Genomic DNA, 14,366 nt, shown 5'->3' with positions numbered 1-14,366 from the left:
ACAGACAAGAAGACAAGCTTTTTAACTGTGGCATTGATAGAATACCATGTGAACACAAACAAAGCAAAATTCCTTCCTGTTAGGTTATGTTCCTATATTTTGGTTTAAGTTTGGATGCATTTTTGAGTTGTGATACTTAAGACATATTTTTTTTAGCATTCACTTTGAAATGGTCCTATCATTGCTTAAATGAATGGGGTCAGCTAAATTGGAGAAGTGTGATATTCATATCACAGCTGACTAGAGTTGTGTGAGGGGAAAAAGTGACATGACCTTGGGAACAAGTGCTCCCAAGATTAAAATTGTAGCAGGTACACTGGTTGACATCTATTTTAACAAATAAAATGACTGTAGCCTTAGCTTGTATTAGGTTCTAGATTTCTACAGACGGAAAACAAAAAGGAATTACATAAGAGAGTTTGAGCAGATAAAAACCTGAAAAGCTGATAATGAACCAGGAGAACAGAATTCTCTTTCAGTTCAGGGAGAAATCAAGAAAGGAAAATATACACATGAGTGATCATTACACACATATATCACAGATTTGTGTAGGTCAAATGCCATCTCCTCACTCTTCCCCACAACTCACTATAGTAAATCTCATTAAATAGCAATTCTCATCATTCATCTTGGTCCATAAGTTGCATTGCTTTTTAATAATAGCTCCAAGCAAGGAGGGCAGAAAAAAAAATTCCTTTGGAAATACTTTCAGTACAATCCTGTGCTGTCTAAATATTTTAAATCTAATCGCTCATTCATATTTCGAATCTAGAAATACCTAAGCCATCAATTTAGTGTGCCCATAAAACATAACATTAATTTTCAGAATAAATATCTGTTATAGAAGGCTATACCCTATAATGGCCAGAAACTGTTGACAAAGTCAGACAAATGACAATGAGAAATAAGTGTATTCACATACAGACCATCCTCCCACGTCATTTTACGATTTCAGACCAGTCTGAATTCATCAACAGGCAAGAGAACTTACTAACAGCATGATGAATTGCATTCTCAGGAAACTGGCTTTTCTCACGTAACCTGTACCCCAAGACCTCTGAGGATGGCTTATGCCAGCTGTCTTAGTCTTAGGGCAGCATCTGCTGGCTAATTCATGGATGGACAAAAAGTGACAATTTGTGAACAATATGAACAGTGTTGTTTCTTTTTTATTTGATTTTGGGTTGTTTTTTGTTTGTTTGTTTTTGTTTTTTGTTTTTTGTTGGAGGTAACTGTTGCCTTGGTGACTGTAACTGGTGGATGGTATTCTCTTAGTGATGATGCACACCAGGTCACCAAGAACCTCTAAGAGGTAAATAAAGCCTTTATACAAATATATGTTGGCTGGAGCCTAGAATGATCTGGGTTGACTTTGAAAACATCTCTTTAGGGGTGCATATGAATATGCAACACTGGATTTACTGCTAATACTAATAATCTAGTACCAATGGAGGGTCCAAGAACAGAATTTCATAGAAGGCATTAAGGAAGTAAAGCTTAGGTTTCTTTAAAGAAGCATTCTTAGGATGCGGGGGGGGGGGGGGGGGGACCTGAACCTTCAAGCAGCCACTGCATGCTAATGTTCTTCAAACTCATCCTATGTATGACTCTGATTTTATACACCAAGAACTACGAATTCCCTTCGAACACAGCACATTTGATTTGAATAAAGAAAGAGAAGTTGAAAAGGACTGGGTGGTCCAAAACTTCAGAGCTATCCACCATCTTCTGCAACACCTCCCTGCCTCATCCCTGCAGTCAATAGCGCCACAGCCAGGGCCAGTGATGCCTTTGGTGGGGTCCATTGGTGGGAACTCCGGAGGAAGAGCAAAATCATGGTGTCGGCACCAAAACGGGGAAACCTGAAAAGCGTCCGGGGACTTCCCCGGGCACTCGCACTCATTCGAGCTGCGGGTATCTCCATAACAACTGGTTTACATTACATTCATTCTTGGCTCCTCTGCTTCGCTGCGTAAGCTAAGCTGAGGGTAGGCAAAGGAAGACTCTAGTGAAGAGATACCTGGAGCTAGCGCCTCCCTATGTTGGGGGATATGGTTAACTCTGGACTTACAGCTCATTTCTAGAGATTTCCGGACATCTGCCTAGGATCTCAGCCTACGGCCTTGCCTTCCCCCACTGCACCCCTCCCCCACCGCATCCGCCTTTCAAGAGATTATTTTTACACGCCCGCGCACACGCGCACACACATACGGGGGGAGGAGGTTTATTTTATTGTGACTCTTCTTGAAGTTCATCTCTTTCCTTCCAACTTACTTTCCTCCAACACGTGACCTCTCCACTTCCCAGCCTGAGCAGTCACTAGTGGGAAGTGTAGTGGCCAGCGCGAGGCTTCCTGGGAGAGCCCCCCCGCCCGAAGCCCACCTCCTGGAGCTTGCGGCTTCAGTTCTCAACCCCGGGAAGCACCCAAAATAGGGCAGCGACTCTGGGGAGGAAGCACGGAGCCGGAGCCGACGCGGAGCTGGGAGACTAGCGCCGATCTTCCCCTCCTAGCCTACACCTTTTCGCTCAGAGCTCCAGGGCGGACCTAGCCGCGCACAGAGGCTGTTAACTCTCATTTGAGAAGCCATAAGCCATTAGAGCAAACGCAGTCATAACTTCATTCAACTCAAGCCGCTTGAGAGCTTGGCTTACACAGGTTCCTGTGGGCAACTAGTGGCTCGCCCGGGTGCCTCTCGCCTAGTCATCAGTCCCTAAGAGGAAAAGGGAAAGTTGTGGGGCTGATGCGCTCTTCGATTCACGCAGTTGTTCCCTAGAACAAGTCACTCCCGCTCCATCACCCAGCCCCCCCCCCCATTTGATCATCACTCACGACCACGTCCGCTGGAGACCCTTAGTCATGGTGGGGGAGGGGCACGAACTTTTCTAAGAAGTTTCCTTTTTACCAAGGGAGTCACAGTGAGTTGGTCACGTAACTGGCTCAGAGAGGCTGCCCTGGCCCCCTCCCCTCACCCCCTCCCCGCTGCGCTTTTCTGGTATTCTTATTAAAGCAGTAGCCGGCTGGTGCAGAAAAGCAACAAGTTCCCCAGCGGTCTTCCCGCCCTAGCTTGACAAGGCGAAGGGTTTCTTACCTGGCGACAGGGAAATCTCCTGAGCCGAGCTCATCTTTGCCAGAGCCCCAGGTGTGACCTGAGCAGTGGGCAAAGGATCGGCGTGCAAATTGGATTATTTTTATGGGGGTACTCTGAAACTCCCTTACTTTCTCTGGGAACTTTTTGTGCTAGGGCGCAGTGACAGGCGTTGAGAAAGCTGCTTCAGGAACCGCCCGCTATATAGCAGGGCAATTGGACAGTCATTGGTAACCTCGCTCATTCATTAGAATCACGTAAGAACTCAAAGGGAAACGTGTCTCTCAGAATGAGGGCGTTTGCGTAAATCTATAGGTTTTTCAACATCGATGCCAGTTGCTTTGTCTTCTGTAGTCGCCAAGGTGGATGAGAGTTGAAGCTTGCGGATATTGCGAAGGGTTATTAGATTCATAAGTCACACCAAGTGGTGGGCGATCCACTGAGCAAAGCCGAACTTCTCACATGATGACTTCAAACAAGACACATTACCTTCCTGCATCTGTTGGAGAGACGAGATTTTAAGACACTGAGTCTCCAGGACAGCAAAGCCACAATGGTGAGTAGCAATAAACCGTGCATTATAATTGAAAAAAATCTTGACATGTTGCCTAACAACAGGCATATCATGGCTCTTCCTAGCACTTCACAAGCCAAAGAACAGCAGCTATTCAGGCCAGGGGAATCGGGTTTACCCACTGCAAGTTTAATTGGAATCATTTGAGATTTAACACAGCAGTGGGGAACTGCGTGGAACAAACTTGGAACTGGAGGGGGTTGTTATACTGGCTGTTCAAAGCTGATGCTTGTCTGACAACCGTCTTGTATTCCATCCTTTGCTTTACTGTATGGTGTGTGAGCATATTGTATGATTTATATGTGGGCATATAATTGACATCCGCAATGGGGTTAATTTCAACCTAAAAACAATAATGTTGTTAGAGTTTGGGGCTGGGGGTGGAGAGGGTAAGAGTGGGGTAGAGACTAAGAGTTTAGGTGAGGATAGTGGTGGAGTTGGGGGAGAGAGGAATAAGTCAGAAGTGCCTATCTATAATGAAATGGGTAATGCTCGCATACGTGGAAAGGGTCTCATCAACATGTGATCAACTATTAACAGGATGGCTTTGGCAAAGCCATCCGCACGTGACAAAACGTAAGGAAGTGGAAGAAACCGTCTAGAGCAATATCAAGTACCACTTAATTAGAGAATATTTTTTTAACCTTTTCCTCCTGCTGCGCCGGGTGTGTGATCCCGGCGAGCAGAGTCCATTCAGCACCTTGGACAGAGCCAGCGGATTTGTCCGAGGTGATAGTACTTCATCCAGGTATTCTTTTCCTCGCTGTCAAGCCAACCCGGTGTCGCCCTTAAAAAGCGTCTTTTCCGAGGCTCGGCTCACACCGAGATCGGGGCTGGAGAGAGAGTCAGATTTTGGAGCGGAGCGTTTGGAGAGCGAGCCCCAGTTTGGTCCCCTCATTGAGCTCGCTGAAGTTGGCTTCCTAGCGGTGTAGGCTGGAATAGACTCTTGGCAAGCTCCGGGTTGGTATACTGGGTTAACTTTGGGAAATGCAAGTGTTTATCACCAGGATCTAGCCACCGGGGTGGTGTAAGCCGCAAAGAAGGTAAGCACCGGGGCGGGGACCCTGCATCCCCAATTCTTGAGCTATTTTGATACTCGATCTTCCGGAAAGGACGCGTAGTGGAGAGGAGGAAGTGGAGAGAGAGCATGAGAAATGGTTGTTTCTTGGTATTTGGCTAGTTTAAATTGACCTAGGTGAGAACCTGGGGCAAATCGAGGTGGAGGAAGCTCAACCTTCCTGCGGACATAATGAGTTTAGTTAACTTGGAACTGCAAATATCTGATTCAAATGTAAGATTTCTCTCATCCCCCCTTTCCCTCCCTCTTTTCCGTTCTTTTTGCTTGTGTGTGGTGTGTGTGCGTGTACAGTGGATTCATTACTAATTAGGAAGCTTTTTACACAACATTCGATTTCCTAAGATCTGACTTTGTACCATTTAGAACAAGAGGATAGAGGGAATGTGCAGTGGGGAAAGAGGGGGTGGAAGCTGGGAGAGGGACGGAGGTTAGCTAAATACCCACAAAAATGAATCAAGGTAATTTCAGCTCCTCTAGTGAGGAGGATTCATTCTCTCGGTATCCCTGCCTCCCTCTCTTTCCCCCTCCCTCCCTCCTTCCCGCCCCCCTTTTCCACCCCGCCCCCTCCTCCTGCTTCCATCCCTCCCTCATTTTTTCTCTACCTCTCCATCGCCCTCACTATCCTCGATGGAGAGTTCTTTATGTTTGGGTGATTTTTTTTTCTTAATTTTTACCCCTTTCTATCGTCCCTCCCCGAGAGTTCCGGGCGCTGGCTTGGAGGGCTCCTGCTTCTCAAGGGAAGGGGGGCCGCTGAGACTGCGCTCCACTCCCTGCCGGGCCGGATGCTTCATTGAGCCCAGGTCCGAGTCAGGCGGGGTAACTCAGGGAGGAGGGGGGTGCTCCGCTCGGGAGTGGAAGGTCCTTTCTAGATCGAAGAGCCCGGGAACGGCCCGGGGAGGGGGCCTGGGTGGTTTGTGGAGGTGGAGAAGAACACTCCTAGCTCCGTGCGGCGGCAGGACCGAGCCACCAATCAGCGGGGCGCGCAGACCGCCCAGCCAAGCGAGGTTGTGTCCACTGACGCGGGTGGAGGGCCCGGGCTCCCCGCCGAGCTGCCGCCACTACCTGGGTGGCCTGGTAGCCTAGCAGGGAGTGAAGATGGAGGGATTGGGGGATAAGCTAGACTCCGGCTGGGAGCCGCCCAGTCTTTTCCTCCAACTCCCCTGCCCCCGCCTGCGCCCCCAGGGGACTCGGTGCGCCCGGAGCCTGCCACTGCGCTGTCCTCCAGCCTCTCTTCCGGGAGTTCAGGGACTTGCGTGCCCCCGGGCGGGGGGCGGGGGAGACCTCTCCACACTCTTACAACCCCCATTCCCACCGCTTCCACCGCCCTTTGTTCAGGCCAGGAGCTTTGCCCTGCCGCAGCTTTCGGAGTAAGGCTTGGTGCCTTGGGACCCCTCCCCGGATAAGGCTTGGGATGCGGGTGAGGGGCGTTACTGGGAGGAAAAGGAAAGATTTCCAAAACTCAAGACTCAAGATTATTTTAATGAACGAAAGCATCCCAACTCTGCGCAGGTGGAAATGATGAATTCATAGACGATGCTAGGATATTGTGGAAATTTGGGGGGGTGAGAGGGGTGGAGAAAGAATGAAAAACAGGCAGTTGGATCAGATGACTGCCCATAGGCTGTTCGCCACACAAAGGGAGCGTAGGGCAGGGTTTACGGATCAAGCCTGCAGCGAATGGGGCACAGACAGTTCCGGGATCCAGGCGTTTTCTCAGTCAGATCTACGCGAAAGGAGCGGAGGGGAGGGGCCGGGAGGGAAGCGTGGCGGGAGGGGCAGGGCTTGGGGGCGGGGGGATTTCGGATCAGTCTGATGCAATTCCAAGCGTGCTGCAAAGGAACTCCAAGGCGCCCGCATCACCATCGCCACCCACCCTTCCCAGATGGTGCTGTTTTAAATACGGATCTGCAGGGCTGAACGCAGAACTGGGAGATTTATTGCAAAATCCTGAGAAGGGGGGCCGGGGACAGAGAACCAAGGGACAAAATTTAAAGGTGCAACGCCTGCTTTTCCCCAACCCAGCGGCAACCAGTTGGAGGGATTTTTTTTCCTTCCTTCTTTCTTTCTGTCTGCCTGTCTTTGGATCTAATTCACCAAGGAATAGGTGTAAATATTATGACATTTTGAGAAAGCTTAATGGATAGAGAAAAAAATAATCATCTGTCATTCTAAATTGCAGAGTTTCCCTCCCGCGCCATGCCTTGCTCGTGAATACTTGGGGCTGCCTAATACAGTTGCTAGGGCTTTAGACGAACGCTTCGTTAAGGGAATATTGTTTTTAGTCCACTTGCCAATTTGTCTGACAGTTGAACGGAGGAAATTATAGGTATCATGTCTGGGCGACAAGGAGAAAAAATACTTACCAGCCTAATTATTTAACCTCCATTTTTTTTTAACAATTTAAATAAGCCTCAAAAGTGTCACGTCATCCTCTTACACCCAAGCATCCTTGACTTGTAAGGAAAGATGGTTTCCACTGTCACTTTAAGAATGGTGCCCCTGATATTCACTATTTTTATGTATTAACATAGATCTCTTTAACGCAAAAGCAAAGGTATTTCAACTGCCCTTTTTGGAGTCAGAAGATTAAAGAAGATAGGAGATGGAAAGGGAGGAAGAGAGGGAGAGAGAGACATTTTAACCTTATAATCTTAATAGTAATCTAGCCTACTTTTGGAGCCCCTGGTCTTGCATATTAACACTGTAGGTGAGATTTTTACCTTGGTCTATCTCCCTCAGTGAAATATATAAGTTCTGAATTAGATGAAAATCTGATGTGCATCTTGCCAGAATCTTTCCCAGTATCCTTGACATTAAGACCCACAACACAGCAAATTTTGGAGGACAGAGAAGAATATCTGAATAGGCTCTGCAAACTGCCACTCCAGAAATGGGCCTCGTCAGTATACCATCCTTTTTGCATGCAGCATTTGTACTTGATTGAACCAGAGTCCTTGCTAATTAAAAAGATCATCTCATCTGTACAGTCAAGGCAGGAAATGAAGGTTGTTGTGTTTTTTTTAAGCAAGCGATTAATTGGCTTGCTAAATATTGTCAGTTATCTATCAGTGTAAATTGGAGAGAAGCTTTGAAAAGAAGTGGGATCAACCTGTGTAAGCCGCTGCTTTCATTTGCACTTCCCCTACCAAGTCTTTAAATTCTTAATAAGAAAAAGCTGGTGAATTTAGGTCTTTCCTTTTCCTGGCCTGTCCTCTAGGGGAAACTTTAATAAGAAACAATGTATCAACACCAGCAAAGGGAGAAAGAGACAAGAGCCTGGGTGACCACAAAACAGATAAGCAGCCACTGAAAGTCAGAAAATTGAATTGAGGCAGTTGAAACTAAAACATGACTTACAAAAGGGGTTTTATTTATTTACTTTTTAAAAAGTTCTGTGATCTTGGGGACCACGCTCCAAATGGCTCAGATAGCATTCATTTGGTTGTATTGCTTACAGTCTGTAAGTTAAAATGATGTCTTATTGAAGTGTTGATTTTTCTTCCTAAATACATTCTTCTACGTAATTTCTTGCTTTTAATTAGAGCAAACTAGTCCAACCATGCAAGTGATCCCAACAAATATGAACTGATATCATCTGATATAAAAACTCTGCTGACTGAAAACTATATTTGTTCTGAACAGCACTGACTTGCCAGAAAAATATCTATTTTTGTAGCTTTCTTTTCACTCTATGGATAATTTAATGAGTTGCCTATTTTAATTTTACAACTGCTACCTCAGAAGTATCTCAAATTATCTTTCTTTTGCTAGTGTCTTTCTTTGCTGATCTGTCAGTGCATTTTGTGTGTGTGTGTGTGTATGTGTGTGTATGTGTGTGTGTTTCTAGTGGGAGTTTAACAAGCAGCAAATCTCTTAAAATTACATACCGTAATCCCTATAAAGAACACTGTGTAGTAGTTAATAATAAAATAAACATTAGCATTCAGTGAACGTTTACCACTTACTGAGTGCTCTGAAAGTGGAGGGGGTTGCCTTAAGTGGAGAAGATTAAATTTTTAAACAATAAAATGTTCTCTCCCCTTCTGACTTCAGACTGAGCATAATATCAAGACCATAAAGCCTTACATCTTTTAGTTGGGAATGTAGAGCTGTTCCTTTTACAAGTATCTCTAGAAAAAAGATACATGTTCTATAAGCAGTGATGCCCCTGCCCCAACTTGACACATGGGTCAAAATACTGAGTTATCTTGCCTCCATTCTCATTGGTAAGGTTTTCGGGGGTTTTGTTGGTGTATTCGGTTTGGGTTTGGTTTGGTTTTTTGCCAATCCTGACTCCTCCCGCCCCCCATCTTTCCTCCCTCTCTTTTCTCTTCCATTCCAATGCTGTAAAAAGAATCCTGTAAGGAGTTCTCTATAATCAAGCGCACAGTTTATTTGTATTTCCTAGTAAGAACACTTCATGGAGAATTTTGACAACTCATGACAGGTTTCTTCATTTGATTTCCAGATGGGCTATGTTGGGTGGGGATCACCATGGCCTCTTACACAGGGAATTTCGGTGCCAAGCTGCAGAGACATACCACAGTGGACGGTCTGAAGGCTTGGAGTCTGTCTCTTCCAGTTTCAAGGACTGTACTTGTTCAGTGCCCACCATGCCCCTCAGACCTATCTAAGGCCTCTGAGGGTATTTTAGGCATCATTTTCTCCTTTTTTGATTTATCTAATTTTTTTTTAAAAAGTGATCTACAAATATTCCCCAAATTTGGCAGAACTAATGGAAAGTTTTAATCGGCCCATGACCTTGCCTTCCTAAATTCTTCTTTCCCTCTCTCAAAGTTGGAGGCTCAAAGAAAACAGGAATCTTCCTGTGGCTGACACACTAGCTAAGTCACAGTCACTAATTCCCCTGAAATACAAACACAGAAGATAGGCCAAAGCCAAGAAGTACATTACTTTTACTCATGAGTCAGAGAATCTAATGGCCAGACATTTGTCAGAGGTCACTTAGTCCAGCCCATATCCGATGCATGAGTTCATGCTGGCTTGCTCTCTTTCAACCCTCTGGAATTTCATCCTGGTCTTGGATTCCTGGATACTTGTTTACCTTGGTAGATAGTGTTTGCCTATCTTAAGTGGGCTATGATGGCATTTGCTCCTAACATATTACTGCAGAAAATTAAGTCATAATTTTATTCCATATGTATTAAATATTAATCAATTATGAGTCCCAAACTATGTCAGAATTTGAAGATTCAGCCATGAGCAAGACTGAATGATCCTTATCTTGCCAGAACCTATAGGCTGGTGACAAAATCTGGCCCCTTAAAGACATCTGGATTTGTACTTTCTTCAAGAAAACACAGTGACTTGGGTTCAAAGGCATAGTTCAAGCTTTATCCTCAACTCATTATCAATAACTGAAACATCAACTCAGTTTCTGTTTCCATGCACATAGTACAGAAACAATGTTCTCGGGATAAGTTCTAAAGTCTATTTCAGTGTCATGGTTGACTAGTGTACAATATACAGCCTGGAGGTGGATGATGTATGAGGATCACAAGCTCAAGGCCTGCCTAGCCTGCAGAATGAATTTAAACTCAGTTTGTGCAATTTAATGGTTCTCTGTCTCAAAAAAAAAAAATAGTAGAAAGACAGCAGGGATAGTTGAAAGGTAGAGCATTTGGTGGTATGCGTGAGACCCACTGGTCATTACCGAGCACTATAGGAGAATTGTGGTCACTGTAACTCTTTCCCCTTCCTTCACGAGAAATCCAGTTTAACTTATCCTAACCTTTGATGATTTAGAATTTTATTTTTTTTCCTCGTTTTTTTTATTACGTATTTTCCTCCATTACATTTCCAATGCTCTCCCAAAAGTCCCCCACCCCACTTCCTACCCACCCATTCCCATTTTTGGCCCTGGCGTTCCCCTGCACTAGGGCATATAAAGTTTGTGTGTCCAATGGGCCTCTAATTTTTTACTTTCTAAATACATTTAGATAAAACTTAAAGACAATATATTTGGGACCTACATAGGAGGTCTCTGGATATGGAATTTACCATTTTTTCTCAAAAATGATGATTATGATAGTTTACATTGAACAATGACCTTATATTTGTTTAGATTTATTTTAAAGGAAGGATGTGGTAGAATTCCCACTGTCAAATTTGAGGGCACTTTTCTTTGTGACATCCATGTTCTATGTTTTATGTCATTTCTTTTTAAAATTAAAGATATTGCATCCTGAAAGTGTCTTGTTCTTATAAATAATGCATTATATGTACATGCTAATAGATAATTAGATGGTCCAGCCAGGAGAAACATGAAAGAGAACTGGTAACTCAAAGCCTGCAGAAGGTGTGTGGGCATTTGGACATCCAGGAAATGCTATAGATCTGTCCTTAGCTAACTCAGCCTGGTGGAGATAATTAAGAAGAAATGTGGGTGTCGAGAGACTGCAAGCCATTCCCTGCGATTGGCTGGATTGCTGCAGTAGTTCAAAAACAATTGGCACAGCCACCCACACTGGACATGATTGCCCTTTGATGAGGCAGCTATTGACTTTTATAAAGATGCCATATTTAAAATAACTTCTGATGCACTAAGGATGACAGACATCACTCTTGAATTCTATTTTAGGCAAATGGCAAAATACATTTCAAAGTATAAACTTTTAAAAAAAAGAATAAACCTTAGGGAAATTTTCTACGAGCAAGCCATTTAGCAATTTGTAATTCCAAATTTAACAGTTCAACCTGAAGCTGGTAGGAAAATGTGTCTTATATGAGATCTTTTAAACTGAAAAGGCCATTTCTGTGGATTACTATGGAAAATAGAAATGACCTTTCCAATATTTTTAACCTCTGAGTGAATGCATACCCTTTCCAAACTAGGAAGCAGAGCCCAACAGCAGAAGAAAAACATTGGGATCTTAGTGCCAGAATATGTATCAAGTGCTGTGATACCTAGAAATCCCATCAGAGACTGTATCAGTGCCAAGGGAAGTTAAGACAGAGATCTCTTCAGGTTCACAGAAAAATATTGAATATGTACAATCTCTGAGTATTAAGAGCTCTATAAAATGAAATATCCAAATTAAGTGTTCGCATGAGTGTTCACCTAAACAGGAAGCCAACAGGGTAAAACATGGCTGGAGAGATGGATGTAAAAGAGATAGGAAATGTATAGCAATATAGAAATAATCAGGGAAGCAGAGAAGAATCCGGATTCTACAGGAGCTCGCTGTGGGTGTTTCTCTAGGCCATTTCTCTCTGGCCATGATCTCTGCCTTCCATGCTCATTAGTTCTAATTACTTTAGTAGAAAACAATGATTTCCTTGACTTTCACCTTCCTCCTCCTCTGAGAACTTCTTCCTCTCCAATGACTTCCATAATCAATATTAAAGAATTAAGCTCTTATTCTTTATGACATGTTGAACTAACATGGGATTTGTAGCCATTTTTGTGGCATAGACTCTTGGCAGTCTGATGAACCTTTTTGTAAACTCATTTCAGAATATTACTTCTAAATGAAGATAATAAAAAGTCTAAGGTTACAAAGGAAAACAATTGCATTATATATAGCTATAATAATATAAAATGTAATATATTGTGATATAAAAATATATGCACTTTTATATATTGGATAATCTAGCAGCAAAATGATTGCTATAATTTTGAAATAACTAACCATTGGCATACAATACAAAAATGTCTAGCTTCTGCTTGTAATAAAGTCTGCAAATACTACTGGGTAAGATCCGCTACACATTTGACAACAGAACGTGTGGGAGGAAATTATTAACATAGCATTGATTCAGAAATGTGAATTTAGCCAATGTCAACATTAGCCATTTGGTTTTCCTTTCTGGCAAAAGGAATTGGCATTGGCAGAAAAAATTAAATCAGTTTTGCCATTAGAAAAGCTACACAGAGTGTAAAAGGCCAATTGACAAGATAGCCATGGTGTGGAAGATGTGCTTCAATTGAGCTCGGTATGACCCTAATGCATAATTATAGTATCAGCAGCAGCACAATTCCATGGCTCTAGAAATCTAGTCCTCCTGTGGAAAGGATAGGAAGTTCCAGGGGCATGGGTAGGGTATAGCTTAGTAGTAGAGTGCTTGCTTAGCATGCATGATGTCTTGGGTTTGACCTGCAACATGACCACCCCTGCAAAGCAGATCTTGGAATTTTAAGCTTCGGCTATTAACTTAGGTAATACTACCCTCAGAAAGCTAACAATCTTTAACAAACTCAACTCTCTGAAAACTCTTAGATATTGTCATTGTTACACTGTAGGAACATTGACAGAAATTGTGAGGTGAGGGAACACCTGTTTTGCATTGACCATGTACTAAGCTCTTTGCTTTTCCTTTGATATATATTATTTAACCCTCAAAGTAACTCTTGGAGACAGATTATATTCTAATTATATAAACAAGGAAACTAGAGCTCGGGGAGTTTAAGTAATTTGCCCAAACAAACACAGTAAATTTCAAGTGGAAAAGTTGAACTTCAGACCTAAAGTTTTTTTGACTTACAAGCTCATTTTAAAATCCTGTCTTCTAAGCCTACCCTGATGGCACAGGTCTGTAATCCCACTATTTCTGGAGGTTAAGGCAGGAAGGACAGTGGGAGGAAGGGAAGCCCAGTATTCCTGTGTAATGAGTGCTACACAAGCCTTCATTTCATTTAGATAGTTTGCACATGTATTTTCCTAAGAAGTTCTCACTACATCTCTTCGAAATAGGTGAGAGCCTCAAAAATCAGTGACCACAAACACTACTTTAGGATGATTTTTTTTTTGATTTGCTGATCAGCCAATGGCTTTCAAGTGGTTACTTCTCATTTTAGAGTCTCATTTTCACAATCATATAATGGAGCATGGCAACACTTAACCAGCGTGTTAGGATCAAATGAAAGAATAGTGAAACCTGATTTTGTCTCATTTAATACAGTGAGCATTCCATATTACTGCGCCTCAATGAATCCTTTCCATGACAACCTCTCTAGGCAAAGCCTGTCAGTGTTCATCGCTTAACATAAGGAAACTGATTAATCCTTTAGACAGATAATTGTGCTAAATTGGCTCAGCTACTATGGCAAAGCTGGGCTTTAACCTGTGTCTTTCTAATGCCAAAGTTTTCTTGTAATTATTAATCTCACCTGAAAATTCTTATACAATTTTAGCTGTTATAATTGTTGTCATGTCTCAGACACTATCCATACAGAATTTTCCAGAAATAAATATCTAACCCCACCAGAATTCTGAGGCTTGTTACCTGCACACTCTTGCACTCACTTTGGTTTATTACCCAATGGAGGATTTCTTACTTCTTTCTTAACTTGTTTAGAACAGTTCCGCATGAGTTGACTTCTAAGAGTTATTGAGTAAGAAACGTTATAAATTGTTTAGATTGGGATTTAGTGTGTTTAGAAGCCATTTCATAAGTTTGCCTTTCCTAACTGTTACTGGCTGTGGTACTGCAGATGCTCTGATGGAGAACACTCTCTCCAAAACACGCAGTCTATGACAAACCTCCAAATCTAACATATTGTTTACAGATATGGAGAAGAAGAAAATGGACCAGCACAGCCTGAAACGTAATTACAACCTCATAGTTCCTGCTAGGGACTAAGATGTTTATTGGCTTTCCTTGTGCA

The 14,366-nt window shown here is 43.1% G+C and overlaps 1 protein-coding gene across 2 annotated transcripts in view; it reads left to right on the top strand.

Annotated features, from left to right (window-relative positions):
- The first annotated feature begins 3,396 nt into the window (after nt 1-3,396).
- Bdnf (brain derived neurotrophic factor) overlaps nt 3,397-14,366 on the top strand; it is a 49,287-nt gene continuing 38,317 nt past the window's right edge. Inside the window, exon 1 of one of the 2 annotated variants that reach the window (XM_085834590.1) lies at nt 3,397-3,642. In XM_085834590.1, coding sequence (XP_085690716.1) covers nt 3,640-3,642 — 3 coding nt within the window. In that variant the 5' untranslated portion in view covers nt 3,397-3,639. Of the gene's footprint in view, nt 3,643-4,449; nt 4,704-14,366 lie in introns of those variants that run through there. The other variant, XM_085834591.1, reaches the window with a different exon arrangement.

Source organism: Mus caroli, unplaced genomic scaffold (genome assembly GCF_978045245.1).
Source record: "Mus caroli unplaced genomic scaffold, Mus_caroli_1 scaffold_2, whole genome shotgun sequence".
NCBI lineage: Eukaryota > Metazoa > Chordata > Mammalia > Rodentia > Muridae > Mus > Mus caroli.
Note: the sequence above shows the minus strand (reverse complement) of the source record. Positions and strands in the feature narration are given on the sequence as shown.